The 27,189-nt window shown below is 43.8% G+C and overlaps 1 protein-coding gene across 1 annotated transcript; it reads right to left on the reverse strand.

The window, feature by feature from the left end:
* On the reverse strand, positions 1-26,925 carry LOC309796262 (uncharacterized protein; the record flags this gene model as incomplete). The annotated part of the gene is made up of 4 exons (XM_082609308.1): positions 26,467-26,925; positions 12,364-12,478; positions 1,132-1,262; positions 1-299 (listed from the first exon to the last, which is right to left on the reverse strand). The coding sequence occupies exons 1-4, from the start codon at positions 26,633-26,635 to the stop codon at positions 1-3; spliced, it is 714 nt and encodes a 237-aa protein (XP_082465434.1). The 5' UTR covers positions 26,636-26,925.
* Between the last annotated feature and the right edge of the window lie 264 nt (positions 26,926-27,189).

A 27,189-nucleotide genomic window follows, 5' to 3' on the forward strand; every position in this document is an offset into this window, starting at 1 on the left:
TTAAGGATGTAAACAAAACAAACATAAAGCTGTCAGTAACAGGTATATGTCAGGACCGGTTGCACTATACAATAATACCTTGTGTTCTCCAGAGCTGCCCTCTGCTGAGACCATATCCAGCTTCGGTCCTTCTTCTGCTTTTTCATCTCCATCCTCTTTCTCTTCCTCAGCACTTTCATAATGATATTCACTCTCTTCTTTAGTGTCGAGTGATACGGACTTTGGCATCCCAAGGTGGTGGGAAACATTTCCCGATTTAAAATCAGCAGCAGAATCTAGTTCTCTGCTCTCAGGAGGATCTGGAGAAGAGAAATATGTCAGAAAATAAATAAATAAAGAAGAAGAATAACTGATCATGTTCCTACTGGTTGATACAGCACTTCCTTGGCCCTCACCCTTTTGCTGCTTGACAGTTTTCACAACATTTTCCCCCTCTTTCCAGGAGATCTCACACACTGTGCTGCTGATTATTTCTGGCCCTTTGGAGAAGGGATCGAAATCATTTGATTCTGAGCGGATTTTTGTATGTTTCTGCCAGAACCTCACTGGAAAGTGTTCACCCGCTTTCAAGACAAATTCTACCGCGAATCTCATTGATTCCTCAGCCACTGAAATGTGCCCCTGTGCCATTTCATCATTTTCTCAGGTCATCGTACTGAGAATCTTTACATTTTTCAAAGCCCGTCAGCCAAAAGTGAGGTATGCCATTTGTTTGCCCCTAGGTTGGTAGAAGGCAGCATACTTTTTCTCAAGATCCTAAAGGTCTTTATTGAATTGGGCTTCTACTTGTGCATATCGTGCCTGAAGGTTTTTGAAAGCTTTGACCCGCTACTTAACCGCCAGAGGCCAGCGCTGAGTGCACCCTGCCTTTGAGGCCGATGCCCAGTCAGGGGCTGCAAGGGACAGGGGACTGGGCCGCGCCTCGCCAGCCTCGGCCCCTTCGACGGGTCCACAAGTCCCAGCCACCCAAGACTCGGAGGCATCAGCCAGGACCTCGCCCGCCCAGAACTCAGCCTCCCCTGCCCCCGCCACCGGTTCCTCTGCCTTCTGGGATGCCACCCCCTCCGCAGGCTCCCGTGGCTCCCAGGGCGGGAGGCCCTCTGCCTCGTACTCGCCCCCCCCAGACCTCACCTGCCTCTCCCAGGTCTTCCTGCCCGTGAGGAAGCGCGGCAGCCTCTGCACGGTCCGAGGGCCGTCGGGAGTGGCGCCTGACCATCACGCGGCTGGCGTGGGGCCCGACCAGGACACGGTCCTTGTAGTGGCTGTGGTGCAGAAGACAATGGGCCACATCCCGGAGCAGGGAATGAAACTGCACCGCGGGCGCCCCGCGGCCTGCGACCACTCCCGCGCCTAGCTGCCCATGCTCGTCCTCCTCTTCTGTCTCTTCCTCCTCCTCGACCTCTTCCTCAGTTTCCTCCCCCTCTTCTGACTGGTACTCAGCCTCCTCCCGGTCCTCGGTGTCTAATTCAAACTCTTCCGCCTCCTCCTCCACCATCTCTGCATCCCAGTCTTCTGCCACTGCGGCCTGGGCGGCCTCCTGCCCACCATCCTCCCCGTGAAGGGCTCTGGAGAGCCCCAGGGAAGCCAGAAGGGCCGCGGCCCCCTCGACTCCATCCATCCCTCCAGAAGGGGAGGCACGGACCCCGAGGGGACTGGGGTCACCACCCGCCCTGCCACCAGCTCTATCCTGGCCACCTGGGATCGGCCCACGCTCCTCGGTGGCAGACATGGCTGGAGGGACACGCCAGACACGGATCGGGCTGCAGTGACGACCGTGGGGAAGATGGCGGCCGCTGCGCTGAGTGCCGCTGAGGGAGGGGACGCTGTTGGCAGCTGGGCCACCGGGACGGGGTGGGGGCTGCAGAGAAGCCGCCTGCCCAGGGCACCAGAGTCGGAGAAGATTCCTCTGCGAGCCCCGCTACGGGAAGTGCAGACGGCCTGCCCGCCGAGTGCCCCACCGAGACTGGGCCGCGCCTGCTGCGCACAAGGCGGGAAAGAGCTTGATTGGCTGGTGACGGGAGGCGCACCTTACAAGGGTCAACGAAGGGCCACTTCCTCCAGCACCGACTCTAAGCTCATTTGCCAGCAGCCAAGGATTGACAGCACCACCGTCCAATGAGTGATCAAGGTCTTCACTTTCCCTGGAGGCCTTAAAGGGCCAGCTCACCCTCAGCCTCTGTGAGCGCACAGGAATCCCTTCTTTTCATTCCACAACTGCAAGAGCAAAACTACAATACCCCTAAAGGCGGCGCCCTGGGGTATGGGAACCTGCATGTTTTCCCCAATTGCCACCCTGGGGCAGCTCACACTGATACAGACACACTTAGTTCAAAACCGAGAGAGAGAGAGAAGTTGTATAGATCAAATCTCAGCAACGCTTAAAACCTCCCACAGGAGACAGCAAGAGAATTTGGAGGTTTTAATGCTGTTAAGGCTCCTTAGAAAAGGACATACAGAGTCGATATGGATGCAGTGAGAATGGAGAGTGGAAGAAGCAGTAAAGACAGGAGCTGGAGAGTGTTTCATCAGGGCTCCCCAATTCCGTTGCAGCCTCCAAGAAATGAAGACAGAGAGAGAGAGGGAAGAGAGACAGAGAGAGAGAGACAGAGACAGAGATTTCTTTTAAAGACTGGGCTGAGCACCTGCTCTGCACTGGATTGTGCACACCCCTTGCCTCCCAAATTCATACGAGAAGCCCAGCCCCAGCCCCACCCCACCCCCCGGAGATGGTATTTGGAGACTGGGTCTTTGGTAGGTCATTCAGTTTTGGTAAGGTCAGGAGGCTGGGGTCCACACATTGGGATTATTGCCCTTACAGGAAGAGACCATAGATGGTACTCTCCTCCCACCATCCCAACGTGAAGCCACAGGAAGAAGGTGGCTATCTTCAAGCCAAAACGAGGGCCCTCACCAAGAACTCCACCATCCTGACACCCTGACTTTGGGCTTCCTAGCCTCCAGAACTCTAGGAAATAAATAACTGTCTTGTTTAAGCCGCCCAGCCTATGGCATTTTATTAGGCATTTTATTAGCCTGAGCAGACTAATACAGCATGGCAGACCTTAACAGCACAGGCTTCCTAGAGTCATTTCTCGGTCAACAGTCCGAGACTTTTTGTTGTACTCAGCCCCACTTAGCCGAGTGGTCAAGGGTAACGAATGCTGAAAACGAGGAAGAAATCAACAACTATTTTATGCTAATCCCAGTTACTACTGTTGATGGGCATAGAAGCTAGACTGGGTGTCAGCTGTAACTTCACGTTCAGGAGAACATAAGCTATGTCCCTTACTTCCAGTAAGCACACTGCCTTGGGATCCAGGACATCTAATTTGACACATCCTAACGCTTCACAGATGGGAAGCACACATTCTGCAGTGCGCTCCTGGGAAGGCTGAGGAGAAGAGCTGTTGTTGCCACCCTGAGTCACTATGGACTCCTCCTATCCCAAGTTGGGTTCAACGGTCAGTCAAGACTGGTGACACCACACACACACACACACACACACACACACACACACACACTACAGAGACGCGATGCAAAGTGTATTCCTTACGTGAGGAGGCTTCTGGGGGGAGAGCAGGGCAGCCTTTTCAAGCTGCTCCAAAATAGACTTCAGAGAGTCAGGAATGGAAGAAATTGCTTTGGGAGTTCTACTGTGATTAGTGGATGGGGCCAGCATGACAGTTCCCTTGTGCTGGCAGTAGCTAGTGTCGTTTGATGCCCACTCCTCCTGCCCTCCACCCTACAACCGTGCCAAAGGAGAGAGTGGAGGGTGGGGCAATGAGGAAGAGGGAGGGTTGACGTTTAAAAGCCCTCAGCAGTCAAACACCAAAGGATGCAGTCAGACCCTATACTATAATTCACCTCTGGCGTGTTGCAAGCGACAGAAACGTGCCATTTTCGTGTAATGGAATCTGAACTTGTGGAAGTAAGCCACTCTGGAACTCTTGAGTCCTGCAGCCTAAGGCCAGGTAGGGAGGCATAAGGTCCACTGAAGGCTGTTCAAGAGCCCAGCGTGGTGTATCCTGTGAAGTAAAATGCATGCCTCGGTCACCATCAATAAGGCCCGGAACACCAAATCCCATAAGGAGGGTCTTGGCGAAGCCCTGCGTAGTGGTTTTAGTATATGTAGAGACACGTGTGACCTGGATTTATAATTTGGGAGTCTGTGGGCCAAGAGATTCCCAAGGCTCTTTACCCCAAAGGGGACAGTTTTACACAAGGAAACGTCGCTGCCGCCATGGGCCGGACCAGACAGCCAGACCGACGACAACGGCCTGATTGTCTATGAAAATGTGCAGATGGTGCTAACTGTTGGCCAGAGCATCCAGCGCTAAGGTGACTGCCTGAAGTTCACTCACTGGTGCTGTCTTTTCGTTGAACAGTTTTATCTATGGTTATTGTATTGATTACTGACAAGGAAAGAGTTTTCCTGACATTTTCCTATTTATTTTCCACATGTCAGTCGTTTTTTGTTCCTTCACTCCTCAATTACTGTATTTTCTGTTATTAATTACATTTTTATAGTGTACAAGGTGATCCTTCATCACCCCTTTTGCTGTACTTTTTTAGTTTTTTTTAGTGCTGGAGCTTTTTGTGGGGTAGTGTCGGTGGTTACACTGGGAGTTACAATTAGTATCTTAGCTTTATAATAATCAAGTTTGTATTAATACGGAGATAGTTGCCATAGTATTCAAAACCTCTGCTTTTCCCTAGCTCTGCCACATTTCTTTATTTAATTATGGTGACACACGGCATGTTTGTATATTTGGTGCCCATTAACAGAGATTTATAGTTAATGCTTTATACATTTGTATTTTAAATCATATATGAGAACAAAAAGAGGAGATATAAACCAAAAGTGCAGCAATACTGGCTTCTGCGTTTACCTGTGTAGTTACCTTGGCCTTTGTGGTTTATTTCTTCATATTGCTTCAAATACGTGCCCAGCATTGTTTCAATTCAGCCTGAAGGACTCCTTTCAGTACTTTCCATAGGGCAAGCTTACTAGCTATGTACTCTCTCAGTTATTGTTGGTCTTGGAATGTCTTTAACTCCCCTTCATTTCCCCCACATATAGAATTCTTGGTTGAAAGGGTATTTCTGTTCATTTGTTCTACGCTTTTAATATGCCATTCCAATGCCACCTGTCCTCTGTGGTTTCTGTAGAGGAATGGGCACAAATCTTACCGACGATTACTTGTACATGAGGAGTTGTTTCTATGGCTGTTTTCAAGGTTCACTCTTTGTCTTTGACTTTTGATAATTTGATCATGATGTGCCTAGGTGGGGATCTCTGATTTTATCCTGCTTGGAGTTTGTAGAACTTACTGGGTGTGTAGATTCATGTCTTTCCTCCGAGTTTGGAGGTTTTCAGGCATCATTTCTTTAAAGATTTCCTGCCCCTTTCTCTCTCTCCTCTGCCTCTGCCACTGTCATTATGTGTACATTGATAAGCTTGCTGATGCATATAAGTCTCATAGGATTTGCTCATTATTCTTCATTCTTTGCTTTTTCTGCTCCTCTTTTCCTTTCCAGAGACTGGATATTTCAACTAACCTTTTAAACTTTGCTGATTCTTTTTCTCCTGTTCAAATTTGCTGTTGGACATCTTTTATTAAATTTTCATTTCACTTACGGTGATTTTCAGCTGAAGAATTTTTTTTTTCTTGCGGTACGCAGGCCTCTCACTGTTGTGGCCTCTCCCATTGCGGAGCACAGGCTCCGGACGCGCAGGCCCAATGGCCATGGCTCATGGGCCCAGTCGCTCCGTGGCATGTGGGATCTTCCCAGACCGGGGCACGAACACGTGCCCCCTGCATCGGCAGGCACACTCTCAACCACTGCGCCACCAGGGAAGCCCCTGAAGAACTTTTATTTTGTCCCTATTTATAATTTCTATCTCTTTGGGATACATCTTTCTCATTGTTTCCTAGTTCTTTGATCACTGTTTCCTTTTGCTCATTGAGTTTATTGAAGACAGCTGACTAAAAGTGTATTTTTCTAGTAACCCAAATACTGTGCTTCACCTCTGACAGTTTACAGTAATTAATTTTTTCCATGTGAACAGCACACACATTACTCCCATCCCCTCCAACTATATGGAAGTATAATTTACAAATAAAATTTGTATATTGAAGGGGAACAATGTGATGCTTGATGTATGTACACATTGTTAAATGATTACCACAGTCAAACTAATTTATGCATCTATAACCTCACATAGCTAAAGGTTTTTTGGGGTGGTGCGTGGGATAAAACTAAGATCTACTCTCTCAGCAAGTCTCCAGCATACCATACAATATCTTAAATTAAATCTGCATGCTGTGCATTAGATCCCTAGAATGTATTCATCTTATAACTGATCATTTGTACCCTTTGATGAACCACCCCACAAATAACAAACCTGGAGGCATCATGGTTCCTGATTTCATTATATGACAAAGGTATAGTAATGAAAACAGTATGGTAGTGGCATAAGAACAGATATATATATATATATATATATAGACCAATGGATCAAAATATAGAGCCCAGAAATAAACCCACACATATATGTTCAACTATTTGACAAGAACTCCAAGAACACACAATGAGGACAGGATAGTCTCTTCAATAAATGCTGCTGGGAACACTGCATATCCACGTGCAAAGATACTATACTGGAGCTTTATCTTACACCATACCCCAAAATGAACTCAAAATGGATTAAAGACTTAAACGTAAGGCCTGAATCTGTGAAACTCCTAGAGGAAGACACAGGGGTAAGCTCCTTGACATAGGTTATGGCAATGATATTTTTTTGAAATGACACCAAAACAAAGGCAACAAAATCAAAAATAAACAAGTGGACTACATCAAACTCAAAAGCTTCTGCACAGCAAAGGAAACAATCAACAAAATGAAAAGGCAACTGACCTGTGAAGCAGAAGAAAATATTTGCAAATCATGTTATCTGTTGAGGGGATAATATGCAAAATATAAAAGGAATTCAATCAACTCAACAGCAAAAAAAAAAAAAAAAAACCATCAACCAATAATTAATAAAAGGGCACAGGGTTCGAATAAACATTTTCTCAAAGAAGACATACAACTGGCAAATAGGTATATGAAGAGGTGTTCAACATCACTAACCATCAGGGAAATGCAAATCAAAGCTGCAATTAAGACATCACACCTATTAGGATGGCTATTATCAAAAGGACAAGAGACAGCATGTGTTGGCAAGAGTGTGGTAAAAAGGGAACCCTCGTGCCCTGTTGGTGGGAAAGTAAAATGGTGCAGCCACTGTGGACAACTGCATGGAGGTTCCTCAAAAGACTGAAAGTAGAACTATCAGATCAGCCAGCAATCCCACTCCTGAAAACAGATCCAAAGGAGGTGATTTCTGCTCTGCTCCCTTATGCTCATTGCAGCATTATTCACAAGAGCCAAGGAATGGAGACAAGCTAAGTGTTCTGGGCAGATGAAAGGATAAAGAACATATCACAATTATATAAAAGACATATCAAAGAATTCTTCTTAAAAATTCATCAGAGGGCCTCCCTGTGGCACAGTGATTAAGAATCCACCTGCCAACGCAGTGAACATGGGTTCAAGCCCTGGTCCGCGAAGATCCCACACGCTGCGGAGCAACTTAGCCTGTGAGCCACAACTACTGAGCCTGTGCTCTAGAGCCTGTGAGCTGCAACTTCTGAGCCCGCGTGCTACAACTACTGAAGCCCGCAAGTCTAGAGGCCGTGCTGCACAAGAGAAGCCACCGTAATGAGAAGCCCGCACACCACAACGAAGAGTAGTCCCCGCTCGCCGCACCTAGAGAAAGCCCATGCGCAGCAACGAAGACCTGACACGGTCAAAAATAATAAATAAATAAAAACAAAATAAATAAAGTAATAAAAGTTCATTTGCAAGACTATTCTTGTCTTTGGGGGTGATACAGAGAGGAACAGGAACAGAGACAAGACATGGTAGGTTCTCCTTCCTTCAGACGTCTTGTCTCTCTCAGGAAATCTCTACAGGCACAGCTTAATAGTGAGCCAGCTGGAAAGGCAAAATAGGGTTGACAGAGACCCAGAAACTTAGAACAGGTTATAGAATTTTGAGCTCAGATATTAAACAAATTTTACTTACCTCGCATCTACTTCCTCTTATACATCCTGACAAAGAATGCAAACAGTGTGCCTTCTGACACAAAATAAACACAGAAGTGACTATAACATCAGTAACACCCACTTCCAAAAACACAAAAACAAAATTTAAGACCTTTGTTAGGAAGTGTACTCATGTTTAGATAGTAAATAGGGAACCACTGACAGATTTTAATGAAATTTACATATATCATTAATTTTGATGTAGAAAATTTCATGTACATAATGACTTCTCTTCTTTCTCCCATGGCCACCTAGGAAACTCAGAGATTAGGAAAAAAGCTTCCTTCCCCATATGTTGGTTTAATATCCTAGCCTCAGATATACTCAACACCTCTGCCTGCGCCCCTGATGGAACACCACTCTCAGGTGAGGCAGTGTTTCTACCTGAAGGATTTCAAAATACCCTTAAGATTTGGGAAGAATTGGGAGGTCTAAAGGTAAAATCTGTGCAAACACTATGTAAAAGCAAAAACCTTGTATGACTCAGAAATGTATCGGGAGGGTTGAGTGGGTGTGTGTGAGTGTATGGGTAAAGATTATTTCGGTTGAACTTTAGGCAAACTGTAAACGTAAACTCTACACAGAAACACTTTCCAATCCCCTGTGTCTTTAAACTCATGAGATGAGCTGCCCTGCAGAGGCAGGACCTGGTGTCTTTGGGCAGCTGTGGCACTTAAAGGGTGTGAGCTCTCAAACCAGACTGTCTGGATAAAAGTTCCAGTTCTCTTACAGGCTGTGAGATCTTGGGCTCAGGATTTAATATCTCAAATCCTGTCTTCTATAATAATTCTCAATTTCTCCATCAGTAAATGAGGTGAAAAATAGTCCCAACCTCACCGGATTGCTGTACAGATTTAATGAGCTAATACTTTACAAGGGCCTACTTGATGTCGAGCTTGGCACAGAGTAAGTGCAAATTAATGTCTGCATACATCACAAAATGAACACATTCCATGCTCACTGCTGTAGCTGCACAGATCATCTTTTACTCCTTCAAATATACTATGTTCTCTTTCTTCTAATGGATCTTTGCCCATCTTCATTCCTCTAACTAGACCTTATGCATAGCTTTGGCCCAAACTGACTTTCTAAGCCCTAATCATCCTTAACGTCCCAACTCAGGCTTTTTTTTTTTTTTTTTTTTACAAGAAGCCTCTTCTCTGTTAAGACGGGGTTGCACATTTCTTCCTTTATTATTTTTAAACTAAAGTGAAAATAAAATAACATAAAATTAATGATTTTAGTCACTGTAAAATGGACAAATCAAATAAAAAGTTTTAAAAATAAAATGTACAAATCAGTTCTTTTAGTACATTCACGATGCTGTGCAACCATCACCCCTATCTAGTTTCAGAGCATCTTCATCAACTCAAAAAGAAACCCTATACCCAGGAAGCGGTCATACCCCATTCCCTCCTATCCTCAAACACTGGCAACCACTAATCTCCTTTCTGCCACTATGGATTTGCCTAATCTGGACATTTCATAGAAATGGAATCATGCCATATGTGGCATTGTGTGTTTGTGTGTGTGTGTGTGTGTGTGTGTGTGATAGTTTGTAATTTTTGTTCATGGTAGTTGTTATCTTTTTTCATTATGAACTTTTTCTCATTCTAAAAAAAGATTCACTTCATGCATGATTGTGTATAATGATAGAAGAGAATCTTCCATATTGTATGAGTTTCTTGCCTGTTTGTACTTGCCTGTTTGGAACCCGTTTTGGACTCTCCCTGTAAACGACCTAGACTCCTTGGGTATAATGCCTGTAGCAGTCCAAGAACATACACAAAGATTGTATGCCCTGACCAAAGGATTTTTATCCCAGGAATATAATGTTGATTTGGATTTGTATCCCAGGAATATAATGTTGATTTAACATTAAGAAATCACAGTGTAGGGACTTCCCTGGTGGAGCAGTGGTTAAGAATCCACCCAAAAATGAAGGGGGCACAGGTTCGAGCCCTGGTCTGGGAAGATCCCACATGCCACGGAGCAACTAAGCCCATGTGCCACAAATACTGAGCCTGCGCTCTAGAGCCCATGTGCCACAACTACTGAAGCCTGCGTGCCTAGAGCCCATGCTTCGCAACAAGAGAGGCCACCGCAATGAGAAGACCGCACACCACAACGAAGAGTAGCCTGCAGTCACTGCAACTAGAGAAAGCCCGCATGCAGCAACAAAGATGCAACAGCAGCAAAAAATAAATAAATAAATAAATAAAGAAAGAAAGAAAGAAAGAAAGAAAGAAAAGAAATCACAGTGTAGGGACTTCCCTGCTGGAGAAGTGGTTAACAATCCACCCGCCAATGCAGGGTACACGGGTCCGAGCCCTGGTCCGGGAAGATCCCACATGCCCCGGAGCAACTAAGCCCGTGTGTCACAACTACTGAGCCTGCGCTCTAGAGTCCTTGAGCCACAAATACTGAGCCAACGTGCCACAACTACTGAAGCCGGCACGCCTAGAGCCTGTGCTCTGCAACAAGAGAAGCCACTGCAAGGAGAAGCCCGCGTACTGCAATGAAGAATAGCCCCCGCTCAGCGCAACTAGAGAAAGCCCACGCACAGCAATGAAGACCCAACGCAGAGAAAAATAAAAATAAATAAATTTATATTAAAAAAAGTACTCAAAGTGTACTACATCTAACAGAATACCAGAAAAATCCTCATGATCATTTTAAGAGACATTTATAAAGCCTTTAGCATAATTCAAGAAACTTCCATGATAAAAGCTCTCAAAAAAACTAGGATTAGAAGACATCTTCTTCAATGCTCAACATCACTAATTATTAGAGAAATGCAAATCAAAACTATAATGAGGTCTCACCTCACACCGGTCAGAATGGCCATCATCAAAAAGTTTACAAACAGGGACTTCCCTTGGTGGTCCAATGGTTTAGACTCCACACTCCCAATGCAGGGAGCCCAGGTTCAAACCCTCATCGAGGAACTAGATCCCACATGCCACAACCAAAGGACCCTGCATGCCACAAGTAAGAGCCCACATGCCACAACTAAAAGATCCCACATGTCACAACCAAAGATCCCACATGCCACGACTAAAGATCCTGCATGCAACAACTAAAAGATCCCACGTGCAATGAAGATCCTGCATGGGGCAACAAAGATCCCACGTGCCCCAACTAAGAACCAGCACAGCCAAATAAATGAAGAAAATAAAATAAAATTTAAAAAAACGTTTACGAACACTAAATGCTGGAGAAAGTGAGGAGCAAAAGGAACCCTTCTACGCTGTTGGTGGGAAATTAAATTGGTGCAGCCACTATGGAAAACAGTGTGGAGGTTCCTTCAAAACCTAAAACTAGAGTTGCCATATGATCCAGCAATTCCACTCCTGGGCATATATCCAGAGAAAACTCTAATTCAAAAAGATAAATGCACTGCAATGTTCACAGCAGCACTATTTACGACAGCCAAGACACGGAAGAAACCTAAATGTCTATCGACAGATGAATGGATAAAGAAAACGTGGTACATATATACAATGGAATACCACTCAGCCATAAAGAATAATGAAATAATGCCATTTGCAGCAACATCGTTGGACCTAGAGATTATTATACTAAGTGAAGTATGTCAGACAGAGAAAGACAAGTATCATATGATATCACTTACATGTGGAATCTAATACAAAATGATACAAATGAACTTATTGATATTTACAAAACAGAAACAGACTCACAGACATAGAAAACAAACATATGGTTACCAAAGGGGAAAGGGGGTGGGGAAGGGATAAATTAGGAGTTTGGGATTTGCAGATATAAACTACTATACATAAAATATGTAAACAACAAGGTCCTACTGCATAGCACAGGAAGCTATATTCAATATCCTGTTGTTAACCATAATGGAAAAGAATATGCAAAAGAATGTGTGTCTTTGTGTATATATATATATGTATATATGTATATATATATTTATATATATAACTGAATCCCTTTGCTGTACACCAGAAACTAACATAACATTGTAAATCAACTGCACTTCAATAAAAATATATTAAAAAATGAAACGCAGCTATGAAGCCATAAAAAAGGTACAAACTCTTAGTTATAAAATAAATGTCATGGGGATGTAATGTACAGCGTGATGACTACAGTTAATACTACTATATTGTATATTTGAAAGTTGCTAAGACAAAACCCTCTTAGGTTTGCTCTTAATAAGAGATGATAATAGGTTTTTCCTTACCTTCTAAGTAATCTCCATAGAAAGCAGAGATTCTGTGTCTTATCAGAATAATTTCCTGTGCTTCTTGTTGATTTATCATGTCCTTTATTTGTAAGATAAATGAGTCTTCTTACTTCTAAAAGAGAGAAGGCTCTTTTTAATCACATTACTTCCAATATCTACTTTTGAAATCTTATATTAGTACTCTGGTTAAATAGGTGGCCAAATAGTTTCTTAGTGACCCATGATTCTATTTAGCCAAGTGTACAAATCTTTTGCCATTTCTCACAACTAGTGATATTTGGTCTTTCCAAATTCAAATCCTAAATGAAATCTGCTTGATCTCATACTGACACTGATATTTCCCAGAGGGCCTGCGGAAAATCCAGAGTTTGTTCTTTCACCTTGTAAATGAGAGATGTTACAATAAGTAGGTTTATTTGATAAGTTGAGTTGCACAGGAAGCACTGCCAAATATGAAGGGATGCTTAACCTTCTCTAGTTTATATTTCTATGTGTAAAATGTTATTAATACAAATACTTCAGAAATGGTATTAATTCCTATAAATGTCAGTGCCCTTACTGTCCATGACGTATCTTGGTGCTGCTTTGCCTTAGAATTAGACAACATCAGCATAATGTTATCAGCTGTCATGCCAGTTAGTGTCTTAAAATGTTGTATGCCACAGAAACAACCAAATGTCCTTGGCAATTGCATCATTTTTATAATGAACTTTCATCACGTCTTTTACCATGGCCATTTTCACTCTTTTGTCATCCACACTTGTTTTAGTTTGATGCCTCCCTGAAAGCTCTTGCAATCAGCTACAGGCCACAGTAATTATCTTCAACAAAATGGGACTATCTTGGAGTCCCACAGAAAGGACTATGCCAGGTACTCTTGAGGCACAGAACTCCTAATGGCATTGCTTAAATAACTTTGAGACCGTACCACCGGCCTGAGTCAGGATTTCCACAATTCTCCTGGAGAAGCTGATAAGTTCATGAGATGGCTAACCCAAGATCAAGCAGAACAAGAATTACATAGGGCTGAATGAATTGGTCAAGGACGATTATGGCTTTTGCTTGGACTACTGCTGATGCTTTAATGTTCTGTTTTCTGGATATAAAGAACTGCCTACTTTTCTAACTTCAGCTATCTACAATTCATAACAGTTTAGTAGATCATACTTCTGTAAGCAGAAATGAAGTATTTATCTTTTTTTGCCTGCCTGATCACTCTAGAATTTGAATATTCTTACTAAGTATTCTTATTTTCACAGTAATACAATGAACTGCTTAGGTTCAATAAGAATCCTTCCTCCTGGGAACAGAACATAATTGATTTGACAATATGACCAAAGCTCTGAGTGGACTATCATGTTTTGAAAGAATACAGTGTTTTTAAAAATAGTGATGGATTGATTGACTTGGCTGCACCAGGTCTTAGTTGCGGCACGAGGGATCTTCGTTGCGGCATGCGGGAACTTCAGCTGTGGCATGTGGGGTCTTTTAGTCGCGGCATGTGGGATCCTTAGTTGTGGCATGCAAACTCGTAGTTGTGGCATGTGGGATCTAGTTCCCTGACCAGGGATCAAACCCGGGCCCCCTGCATTCAGAGCACACAGTCTTAGCCACTGGACCACCAGGGAAGTCCCAGACTCTCATAGTTGAGAACAATATATATAATCAGATATGACCAGATAGTTTTAAGGAACTAAAGGTGACTTTATGGAGCCAATGCTTACGAAGTCTTCTTGGGAAAATGGGCCTGGCACCTGGTTCACAGCTTTCTCAGCCTTATAGGTGAGTGGGAGAGGTCACCTCATGGCAGGCCTAGGAAACTTAGGATATTTTGGGGGCCTTCAAGAAGAGATTAATTTACCCAGATCTATAGGTACTGCAGGGGAATTGTGGTGGTGAGATTTGGGCTTGGATTCCTAGCTTTGAGAGGCTTTTAAAAGTCCAATCGGAGTGAGACTCCTTATGAAAAGTTCCAGCAGAGTAAACTAAAAATGGCCTATGTGGTCAATTATCATTCTTGCTGCAATTGTGCAAATAAGCAAGCCAAATCTAATAAGACCAGACACTCTATAAGCAAGAATAATCTTACTTTGATTATCTTTGATCAAAAGGGAGGTGACGGGGCTTCCCTGGTGGTGCAGTGATTGAGAGTCTGCCTGCTGATGCAGGGGACACGGGTTCGTGCCCTGGTCCGGGAGGAACCCACATTCCGCGGAGTGGCCCGGAACCTGTGCTCTGCAACAGCAGAGGCCACAACAGTGAGAGGCCCACGTACCGCAAAAGAAAAAAAAAAAAAAAAAAGGAAGTGACGGTTGAGTGAAATTTTATATTTCAATACAAAACACACCCTCGTGAGGGATGAGATTCTGGTCCCGTTCATTATCTTTCAGCTAATTTGCACTTCTTTGTAAACTACGTGGTTGTGTTACCTACATGTAAATTGGACTAGCTCCTGCTATCTCACACATTTTGTCAGTCCTTACCAAATTCTCAATTCTTCCAATTTCCTTCAACATCTGGCTACAACTCTTCAAACTAACGTTTCCAATTTTTCTCCAACCCTCCTGATTTGACATCGCAGAGAACTCAAAGCTGACCACCCAGATTCTTACTGGATCCTTAGGTTTTCTTCTAACTGGCTTTGTTTCACAGGATCTAAAGAAGCCCTGTGAGCTGAAGTTGGACAACTTGATGTAAACTTCAAAGGACTCTTCCCTGCAGCAGATCATGTATGATCCTCATGCCTGGAACTGCTGCCATGTGGGCCACTCGGGAAATTCACTTTATCTCCCATGCTCTGCTCCACGAAATAATCATGACTGTGGATGATCTTACCCAAACCTAACTGATGTCTAGGCCATCAGAAAACATCCACTGCAAACTAGGAAATCCATCAGATTGCCACTGCCATCCTCACTCCACCATCTAAACATGCTTCAAGCCCAGCATCTTCAATGGGCTGTCCTTCTGGACTCAGAAGCTGGCTTCAAATAGTCCACTACAAACATTAATCTTTCTTTTCCTTTTCTTAGAAATCCCCCTCATTAAATGCCTCATTCCTGGCATGATCCAGCAAATATCCTCTACTACCAAACATCAGCAGATGGCTCAGTTGTTCCTTAATGAACAAAAGGTGACTGAATGAGAAATGGACTTATATTGTTCACAGGAAAAAAGAATGCCTCTTCTTGCCTTGCACAAGAAGGGGAACTCAAAGTAACTCCCTTCTTAACCAAACTTGAGGCCATTCTGAGTCCTCTTCTTCACTAGGCCTCAAGCTTGATCCTATCTTTGGCCTGCCAAGCCCAGTTTTAGCAAAAATCCTCCTAGGCCAGTTTAGCAAGAATCCCCCCCTCCTTCGTATCTAAGTTCTTCATCCCTCCTCTTGAGGTCTAATCAAGTTCCACCCCCCAGCCTCCCTTCATCCTTGTGTTAGTCAGGGTTCTCCATAGAAACAGGACCAGTAAGAAACAGATAGGCATATAGATAGCTTATCTATCTATATCTACAGATCAATATCAATGGTAGGTATATATATCTAGATAGCTATGTCAGATATCTAATATCTGTATATTTATAGATATATCTTTATATTAATGCTATTTCTCTGTTGTATAGAGATATAGATGTTGATATAGATATAGATATAGATGAGGAGATTTATTATAGTAATTGGCTCATGAGATTATGGAGGCTGAGAAGTCCTACAATCTGCTGTCTGTAAGCTGGGAAACCAAGAAAGCCAGTGGTATAAACCACTCTAAGTCTGAAGGCCTGACAAACAGGAAAGTCCCAGATCAAGATTGAAGGCCCAAAAATCAGGGGACTGATGCTGCAAATCCTGGTCCAAGTCCAAAGGTCCCAGACTAGGAGTAGTGATGTCTAAGAGCAGAATAATATGGATGTCCCAGCTCAAGCAAAGAGAAAACTCATCCTTCCACTGCCTTTTAGTTCTATTCAGGCCCTCAAGAGATTGTGATAATGCCCACTTGCATTGATGAAGGCAATTTTCTTTACTAAGTCTGCCAGTTCACATGCTAATCTCTTCCGGAATCCTGCTCACAGACACACCAAGAAATGTTTCACCAACAATCTGGGCATCTTTTACTCAAATCAAATAGACACCTAAAATTAACCAACACAATACCTAAGTTCCCCTCAGTAATCTGCCATTCACTAACTCCCTCACCCTCCCTGTTGGCCATAAACTGTCATCTGTCTGTCTTGTATGTGGAGTTGAGTTTATTTTCCCTATGGCAATAGTCCCTGGCCCCTATTACAATGGTCCTGAAAAAAGCCTTCCATGCCTTAAACTCCATATGGCATACTTTTTTATTGACAATGCTGATGTTACTATGTTCCTGTGAGTGAGAGAATGTGTCCGGATCATTGCTGAGCTAGGTACTGTGTCTGCATATTCATGTGAGAGAATGTGAGAATGTGAGTCCATATGAGCGCATTTCTTCTGTGAGCTTATGGTGGAGCTATACGGTGGATGTGAGCATATCTGTGTGTACATCTATACGTAAGCATGTTCCTGATTTCAAGAATGTGCATGTGCAAGTGAAAGTGTGGGTAACAGCATTGGGAAGCACCTGAGTGTTTATACTCGGGTCCCCATGTGAGTAAACTTATGAGTATGGTCATGAAATTAACTGAATATATCAGCATGTTTATGTGAAGCCGTGAAAGTATAATTGGATGCATGTGAATGTACGTGTTCTTAAATTTAAATTTGTAGGCAATTCTGAGCATGTTTAGGGAGTGTGCAAACATGTGACTGTATGTAAGCATATCTCTGTGTGACATAAGTGTGAACATGTCCATGGGTGAGTGTTTTCGTAGGTGCAAATTTGTGTTTAAAATATTTAAGTGTGTTCACTTGTACGAATGAATTTGTAAGCACGTGAAGGCAGATTAGCATAATTCTGAGTCGTTGGGGGTAAATGTGTTTTTTGTGTGTTCTTGTTTATGTGTGAATATATTTGAAAAAGGGAGCATGTATATGGGAATGCATGTAATGGTTTTTTAAGTGAATGAATGAAATCATGAGCTTCTTGCTGACTGTGAGCGTGTTCCTGTGCAACTCAATATGTAAGCATGTTACTGTTGGTGACAAGGATATTTTATATGGGTAAGGGAATGGGTGTGTGCATGTGTAAATGAAATGAGTGTACCTGGAGTGTGAGTGAACTTGTAACCATGTTTATGTTTTAAGTGCATGATTGATGATGATAATCTGAATGAGGTGGGGCTACTGTGTGTGTGAACTGTGAGCCACCAAGTGTGAATGTATGTTAGTATGTGTGAGTACATGTGCCAGTATATGTGTTTGAGTGAGTGATCTGTAAGCATGATAATGTGAGTGAACAAATGAGCATGTACGTGAGCTTGTGCATTTGTGAGAGTAAATGTGCGGCCTTGTAATCTCAAAGTGTGCTAGTATTTCAGTCTCTGAGGACTGCTGTAAATGTATGTTCAAGCGTACCCTTGACTTTGCAGCCATATGCATGGGGGTTAGCATGTTTGTATGAGTAAGTGAACGTGTATCAGGTTCACTGTGGTGAGCTAGTTCACAGGTGAGTATATTTGTGTAAGTGAAACCTGAATAAACATGAGTGGAAGTGCATGTGAGTGTATTTGCTTCTCTGAGTGGATATTCTGAGCTTCATGGAGGATGTGAGCGTGTTTGTATGTGAATACCTATGTGAACATGTTCCTGAGTTTAAGAGTGAACATGTGCATGTGTAAGTGAATATGTGAGTGGGAGCTCCTGAATGTATGCATTTGTGTCCCTGTGTGAATGAATCTCTTGGCATGGTCATGTGATTGAGTGTTTGAGCACGTTCGTGTGAAGGAGTGAATGTCAATATGTATGTGTGAATGTATGTGTGTCTGTGAGTGGGAGTGAATTGGTGGGCAAGTTTGAGAATGTCTGAGTGTTTAAGTGTTTTGTCAGTGAGTGAATGTGTGAGTGTATGTATGTGAGCCCATCTGTCTGTGACAGTGTGTAGGTGAGCCTGTTCATGGGTGAGAGTGGTCTCTTGGATCTACATTGCCACGCTTAAAGTGAACACTTTTGTATGCTCACCTGTATAAATGAACTTGTAAGCCTGCGAATCATGTTAGCATATTCATGTACAGTGGATGAGCAAGTATGTTTTCTTGTGACCTTGTTAATATGTGACTACAGTAGTTGCAGACTATTCACGGGGGACTCATTCCAGCACCCACCAAGGATACCAAAATCTGAGAGTGTCCAAGTCCCATAGTCAGCCCTCTCTATCCCCGTAGTCTGCATTCGCGGACTCAACCGACTGTGGATCATAAACATAGCACGTGATATGCAGCTGGTTAAATCTGTGAAAGCAAAACCCATTGACACAGAGGGCTAGCCGTATATTTATTGAAAAAAATCCGCATATAAGTGGACCCACACAGGTGACACTCTTGTTGTTCAAGGGTCAGCTGTATATTCGAATGAGGTCATTCATGCCCATATGTGTGAGTCAATGTAAGCGTTTTTATATAAATGAGTGAATTTGTGAGCTTCTAAGTCAGTGTGAGCATGTTTGTGTGCAATTATATCTGTGACTATGTTAATATTTATGACCAAAAATTTGCATGAGTAAATGAATGTGTAGGACTGTGCATATACACACAATGAGCATGTCTGGAATGTGTGCGAATTTGTAATCACTCTTGTGTGTATAAGTGAATGTGTGCATTTGCTCACAAGGGTGATGTGGGAAATTTTGGGTAGGTATATGAATGCCTGAGTGTCTGAAGGGGTATATATGTGTATATGTGTAAGTAAATTTGTCACTTCACGTGTCTGAGTAGTGAATTTTAAGCATGTTAATATTAGTGAATGAATGTTTGAAAGTATGCGTATATCTGAGCTGGTCCACTCACAACACTGAATATATGAACATGTAGATCTGAGACAATATTTGTGTTGATGTACATGTTTGTGCGTGTTAAAGTGCATCTTTTAATTTGTGACCATGTGTATGGATGTTAGCACGTTAGGGAATAAGTATCAGATTCACTGTTTTCAGCTAGTTAAGGTAGTGTGAGCATTCGTGTAAATTATGGGTGTGTACATGGAAGGACATGTGAGTGTGTTTTCTTCTGTGAGCAAATGTTTGAGCTCCAAGTTGGATGTGAGCATGTTTGTTTTCATGCATCCGTGTGAGCATACTCTGGAGGTTAGGACTGTGAATGACATGTGTAAGTGAAGGTGTGGATTGGGAGCATCTGACTGTATATATTTGTATCCCAGTTCCAGAGAATGTGTGAGCATGGTCATTTGATTGAATGCACGTTGGAGCATGTTTGTGTGAAAGAGTGAATGTGTCAGTGTGTGAGTGTAAATGCATATGTGTTGTTGAATGTGAGTCAATTTTTGTGTTTGAGTTTGTGAATATTTGGTGTGCTTTCTGAGTGAATGTGTACCTCTATGTAAGTCAGGATATCTGTGTGCAACAGTCTATGTGTGAGACGGTTTAGGGGCAAGAGTAATTTCCTGGCTGTAAATCTGCACACTTACAGTGAACATGTATGTGTGCTCATTTGTATAAATAAATTTATAAGCATGTGAATGTAGGTTAGTGTAATGCTGAGTTCTCAGTCAGTGAGTTTGTTTTTCAAGTGATCTCATAAATGAGTGAATATATTTGAATAAAGTAATTTGTGAGCATGTGAGTGAGTGAATGCAACTATTCTTAAGTAGTGTAATTGAGTGAATTTGTGAGCTTGGTGTGACCATATTTGTGTGCAAGTGAATATATGAGCTTGTTACTCTTAGTGACAATAATAATGTGCATGCGTGAATGGGTGTTTATAACTGCAATGAGCATATCTGCAAGTGAGTTAATTTGTAATCACTTTCATGAGTGAATGAATGTGTAATTCAGCTCATGAAAGTGAGTGAGGTGTGGGATACTTTTTGTGAGTGTGTGAAAGTATGAACATTTCGGTGTGAATGTACGTTAGTTACCATGTGTATGGATGTGGGCAAGTTGTCACTATATGCATTTGCATAGTGAATGCAAGTGGTAATGTGAGTGAATGTGTAACCACGTGCTTCTATGCGAGCATTTATCTTCTTTAGGGTGAATATGTGAACCTGTACATCTGTGTATGCTGACATGTTTGTGTGTTCAACTGTATGTTTAAATTTGTGACCATGTGTACAGCTGTTATCATGTTTCTCTGAGTTAGTGAATATGTATAGTTTATTACCGTGACTTGAATCGTTCAGTGTATTTCTGCGAGTGAAATACAAACATGAGTGTAAGTGCATGTGAGTGTATTTTCTTCTGTGAGTGACTACTGGACCTTCACCTAGAAGTGAGCACACTTATGTGTAAGTGTCCATGGGAGCATGTTCCTGATTTTCACAGTATTAATGTGCATGTATAAGTGAATGTGTTAGTGGGAGCATCTTAGTATGTATCTTTGAGTCCCCGTGTGAATGAATTTGTGGGTACGCTCATGTGATTGAGTGACCGTTTGAGTAGGTTTGTGCGAAGGAGTGAATGTGTCGGTATGCGTGAATGTTTCTATGTCTTTGAATGTGAGCAACTTTGTGGGCATATTTGAATGAGTATTTGAGTGTGTTTTGTGAGTGACTGTGTGAGCATGTTTATGTACGCAAGCATGTCTTCTATGACGGTTTAAGTGAGAGCCTGCTCATGGGTGATTGTGTTCTTAAGTGTAAATTTGTGTTTACAAAGTGAATATTTGTGTTCCCATCTCTACGCGTCCATTTGTTAGCATGTGCAATCCTATTAGCATATTAGCGGGTATGAGCAGGTGGTTCTCATGTGATCTTGATAACGTACAACTATATTTGAATAACCTACTCTGAGAGCATGTGTGAGTGAATGTGATTTTATGTAATTGAGCGAATGGGTGAGATTCTTAGTGTATGTTCTTGAGCAAGTGAGTCTGTAAGCATGCTGTGTTTGTGACAATGATAATTTGCGTGGAAAAGTGAATGTGTGAGTGTGTGCATATACATGCAATGAATGTGTCTAGAATGTGAGGGAATTTGTAATCACTTTCGTGTGTATAAGTGAGTATGTGATTATGCTTATGCGAGTGTGGTACGAGCTACTTTGTGGGAATGTTTGAGGATCTGAGTGTGCATATGTTAGTATGGGTATGTGTGTGAGCCAGTTTGTATGTGCATTTGAGTGAGTGAACTATAAGCATGTTAACAGGACTGAGGGAATGTTTGAGCGTGTGAACATATGTAAGCATGTACACTCGTGAGAATGAATGTGTAAACTTATACATGTGACAGTGTGTTAGGATGGCATTGGAAATTTGACATATGTGTGTTTTAAACTGTATGTTTCATAGTGGATGTGAGCATGTTTTTGTGTGAGGGTTCTTACAAGCATGATCCTGATCTTCTCAATGTTAATCTGCATGTGTAAGTGAATGTCTCAGTGGGAGCCTCTGTGTGAATGAATGTGGGCATGGTCATGTGGCTGAGTGAATGTCACCACGTTGTGTGACTGAATGTGTCAGTCCACGTGTGTGAATGCATGTCTTTAAATATGAGTGACTCTGTGGGCATATTTCGATGCTTGAATGCTTAAACTTTTTGCTGAGTGATGAATGTGTGAGTGTGTGTATATATGTATGTCTCTGTGTAAGTGTATGTGTGAGCCTGCTCATGCCCCTTCATTGTGAGCAAGCATTTTTCAAGTGATGTTTCATTGCACTCATTGTATGTATGGATGGTGAGCATGTACAGACACATTAGCATGTTTCTGTGTAGTGACTATATGGTGGGTTTCTTTTTTATCTTGTTTATGTGGGAGTACATCTGAGTAAGGTCATGTGTGAAAGTGTGTTGTAAGGGAAAGTGTTTTACGTGTTGTAAGAATTTGTGAGATTCTTGGTGACTGTAAGAAGATTTCTGTGCAAGTGAATGTGTAAGCATGTCTCCGTTTGAGACAATGAGAATTTGCATAAAATTGAAAGTGAATGTGTGATTGTGGAACTCTAAACCTAATATGTATGGCGTATGAATGAATTTTCATCATATTCATTTGTGTGAATGTGTGATAATGCTTCTGTGACTCACTGAGTTGTCGACATGATTGTGTGAGTGAAGGGAAGTGTGTGTGTGAGTGCGAATGTATGCATGTTTACATATGTGAGGAACTCGTCAGGATGTTCACTGCAAGAAGTGAACTATACTCATCTTAATGTTGGTCAGTCAGTGTGTGATCCTGTGCGTATATGTGAGGATGCACATTTTTGAAAGTGATTATGTGAATTTGTACGTGTCTTGGAGTATGCTCACGGAAGAACATTTGATTGGTCAAGTAAATGTTTGTTGGTGTTCATGTGTATGCATTACCTTGTGACCAAATGCTTGGATGAAAGCATGTTCATGGGCGTGTATGAATGTATTTTATGCTCATATTCATGCATGTATACTGTGTGGGTGAACTGTGAACACATGACTTGAGTTCACTTGAGCGTATGGATTAATGAATGCGTGAGCTTTGTGGTGAGCACGAGCATATTTGTGTGCAAGGGCATACGTGAGCATGTTCCTGATGGTGAGCATGTTAATGTGGGTAGCTAAATGGGAGCACTGGAGAGTATATTTTTGGGTATCCCTGTGAGAGAAACGGTAATCATGGTATGCGACTGAGTGAAGGTGTCAGCTCATTTTTATGGAGTGAATGTATCAGTGTGTTTGTATGAGCAGCTATGAGTATGTACATCAGTGAAATTGTGAGCATGTTCAAGTGAGGGAGTCAATGTCTGACCACGCTCATGGAAATGAGTGAAGTTGTGAGCATACCTGAGTAAACGTGCGAGCATATGGTGCGAATGTGAATGAGTAGTATTGAGTTTTTAGTCAGTATGTTCATTGGGATGAGTCAACACTACGTGTGTTAATGCAATTGAGTCTCTATAGGTGAGCATGCACACTGTGAGCATGAATATATGAACTTTTACATGTCTTCAAGTGTGATTATATTTGAAATGTTTGAATTTATTGAAAAAGCATTTGTGTGTGCATGTGAATTTGTGAGCATGTTCATGAATGATAGCATATTCATGTAGGTGTGAGGGTTTATTGTGTTTATTTATGTGAGCTTGTTAAAGTGTGAGTACACTGTATGAGTGGAATGTGAGCATGGGAGTATGTTTGTGAGTTTATGTGAGTGAATGCTGGGGCTTCGTGACGAATGTGATCATGTTTATGTGCAAGTGTATATGTAGGTTCCTGATTGTGAGCATGTTCAGGTGCATGAAAAGTGAATGGGTGTGTTGGGAAATGAATATAGGTCTCTATGTGCATGAAACGGTCAGCATGCTCATGTGATTGAATGACTGCTTGAGTAGGTTTATGTGCAGTGAATGTGTCAGTGTGTGTATGCGTGCATCTGAGAGTGTTTATGTATGAGGGAATTCATCAGCATGTTCTTAGGAGTTCATGTGTGAAAGCGTCTTGTTACTAGGTGAGTGTACGTTACTGGGTATATGCAAGCCTTTCCACGGCTGAGAGTGCCTTATTGTGAAGGAGTCTGTATGTTTAAGTGAATATTTTGTGTGTACTCATCTATATGAGTGAATTGGTGAGCATCTGAGTGCATGTCAGCATATTCTTATGTGATGATTGTGTATGTGTGTTTTTCTGTGATATGTGAATGTAAGTATACTTGTATAAGGGAATGTATGGAAGTATGTGTGTGAGGGTACTTTTTTCTGAGTTTGAGATAATTTGTGAGCTTCTTGGGAGGTGTGAGCATCTTTGTTTTGACGTGCCTACGTGAGTTAATTCCTCTTTGTGACAATATGGGTAAGTGAATGTGTTATTGTTTGCATATAAATGTAATAAGTATGTTGTGACAGCACTGTGGCAATGGCGACCTACAAGAATGTCCTGGGCTTCCCTGGTGGCACAGTGGTTGAGCGTCTGCCTGCCGATGCAGGGGACACGGGCTCGTGCCCCAGTCCGGGAAGATCCCACATGCCGCGCAGTGGCTGGGTACGTGAGCCATGGCCGCAGAGCCTGCACGTCCGGAGCCTGTGCTCCGCAACGGGAGAGGCCACAACAGTGAGAGGCCCACGAACCGAAAAAAAAAAGAAGAATCCGCCTGCCAATGGAGGGGACACGGGTTTGAACCCTGGTCCGGGAAGATCCCGCATGCCATGGGGCAACTAAGCCGTGCGCCACAACTACTGAGCCTGAGCTCTAGAGCCCACGAACCACCACTACTAAGCCCACATGCGGCAACTACTGAAGCCCGGGCACCTAGAGCCCGTGCCCCACAACAAGAGAAGCCACTGCAGTGAGAAGCCGGTGTATCTCAACGAAGAGAAGCCCCCACTCACGGGAACTAGAGAAAACCCGTGCACAGCAACAAACACCCAACAGACAAAAGTAAAAAAAAAAAAAAAAAAAAAAAAAAAAACCATGTTATGGACTGAATTCTGTTCCCCCAAAATTCGTTGGTTGAAGCCCTAACCCCAGTGTGACTATATTTGGAGATATGGCCTTAATGTTAATCTAGGTGATAACCTTGGAGCTCTAATCCAACAGGGGGGTATCCCTATAAAAAGAGGAACAGATGCCACAGGGCTCTCTCTCTCCCCACACTGAACAAAGTAAAGGCCATGTGAGGACACAGTGAGAAGCCAGCTGTCTGCCAAGGACAAAGGTCTCACCAGGGTATAAATTCTTTTAGCAAATTCTAGACTTCCAAGTGGATTGAATTGTGGACCTTTGTATCAATTTAAATTGTTTCCTCCCTCTGCATTCAAGTTTTCTGATTTCTTTCTCTCTGATTCTTTTTGTTGTTTGTTTGTCACTGGATGTACTTTGTGTGTGGGGGTGAGGGGGTGTCCTCTCTAATCTGCTCATATTTATAGATTTCTTCCTTCAGAGAGCATCAAACCAGTTTCATTAGGGATAGAAGCCACCCCTATGGCAATGGTTGCTTACTAAGTCTTAAGGACTCTGGCTTAAGTTGGGGTTAATTTCATCACTGTGTCACAAAAGTGCCATGGTTGCTTTTCCCTATCATTAGGATGATCAGGATTTTTACTGCAACAGAGGCATACGCAAAGGAGTGGCACAGCAGAAGATTGCTGGGCCCCCAAGCCAGAGGTGGGTGGACTGAAACCATCTTCTGCTATGGTGCTGCCACTTGCGCTGCATGGAATTATTATTATTATTATTTTGTCTTTTCTCTCTATACAAATTCCCTCAGAATATTTTAGATTTCTAGCAGGGCAAATTTACAGCTTTGGGTTTTATCTCCATTTAATCATGAGTGGTCCAGACCTTTTCGGTGCTTATGGGGACAGGTTCGGAGGCCCACTGACCCACCTCTTGGGCAGCCCAGGAGAGGAGGACATCGCAGGCCATGCAGGACACGTGGGGGTTGCATTCTGGAACAGCGTGAACCAGAAGGCTCTGTGGCAGGCGGGCTTTGCAGTGCTAAGAGGGTGAGGTACGCCCTGGTGCCTAAGCAAGGATGTGATTGGCTTGTTTGAATCGTTCTGCTGGCTGACAAGGAAACACTATTCAGGGGTAAGAAGCAGGAATGCATCCGGTGCATTTAATAAGAAGGGTTGTTGCTAGAGGACCCTATCTGGTGGAGCAGAGTGGGGAGCGGAATCTGGGATTAGGCCGTTCGAGGCCCTCCCAGTTTTACCAGCCGTCAACTCAGCACGGAATACTAACTTTAGCCCTCACCGCACCATCACCCCCTCCCCCCACGCACACACACACACAGGGGCCAGTATACCTGGCTGAGGAGAACTCAGTCCCTGGAGATGGAGGGGTGGACCCTGGGGCGGTAGCTCCCCGACCCCCGCCATTTCAGCGCTATTAGGTACCACAGCAACACAGGGGCTGAAACAAGGGGGCTCCATCGCAGCTGCACGTGCCCAGCCCCACCACCAACTCCTCTACGGACTGGCCAGCAGGCAGCGCGCGTGGGCAGCGGTTCAAAAGCCCAGACCCACGTCTGCTCCAGCCGTCTCCTTCTAAGAGGTCGCCCACTCACCCTCTGCCCGCCCAGCTCATGGCAGCCTGGCGACCCCGCTCACCAATCAAAGAAGTCCAGAACGACGTCAGGAACATCAGGCGAGGAGAGGTCAGAAGCCAAAGTGCAATTTCCACCTGGGATTGGGGTCGTCGCCCGCCAAGGGCCGGGTCCTGATGAGGAGTAGGCGCACAGGGGCCCGCCGCATGTCGGGACGCCATAGCTCCGAACATCCGAGAACCCTGGAGACCGCTGCGGAGTGGGAGGCCGATAGACGAGGGGGGGCGTGGGATAACCAAGAGGAGCGGGGCGAGGAGGTCGTGCTTCTGCAAAGAGCCGCCTGTAAGGTGACAACATCGAGGCCAAGGGGAGCGCGGAGGGTGCGGGTCGACCAGCGGCCCTGAGCCAGGGAGCGGCAAGAAGAGCAGCAGCCCAGCAACTTCACTCCACGAAGCACCCCGACCACGAACCCAGCCGCTGCACACAGCGCGGGGTCTGACGCACTTCTGGCAGCCGCTGGGCGGGCCTGAGGCCCGGCGCACAACTGGCTCCGCCCACCCCGATGGCAAGCGAGCTTCGCCAATCAGGCAGGCGCCAGGAGCCTTTCAATGAGCTCCATGGTCCCGCCTCCTACCACAGCCTGTGTGCGGCCAGCCCTCTGCTCCTTCTGGCGTCTGCAGTCATTCCCGGGTCAGCAAGCAGTTCCAGCTCCCTGGCAGCTGGAGAGCTGGGCCGGGGGTCGGCGGCGTGGGGCACCCCGCCCTGCACCTCCCCTCTGCAAAAACGC

This window comes from Mesoplodon mirus (assembly GCF_964341445.2).
Source record: "Mesoplodon mirus genome assembly, chromosome: X".
Taxonomy (NCBI): domain Eukaryota; kingdom Metazoa; phylum Chordata; class Mammalia; order Artiodactyla; family Ziphiidae; genus Mesoplodon; species Mesoplodon mirus.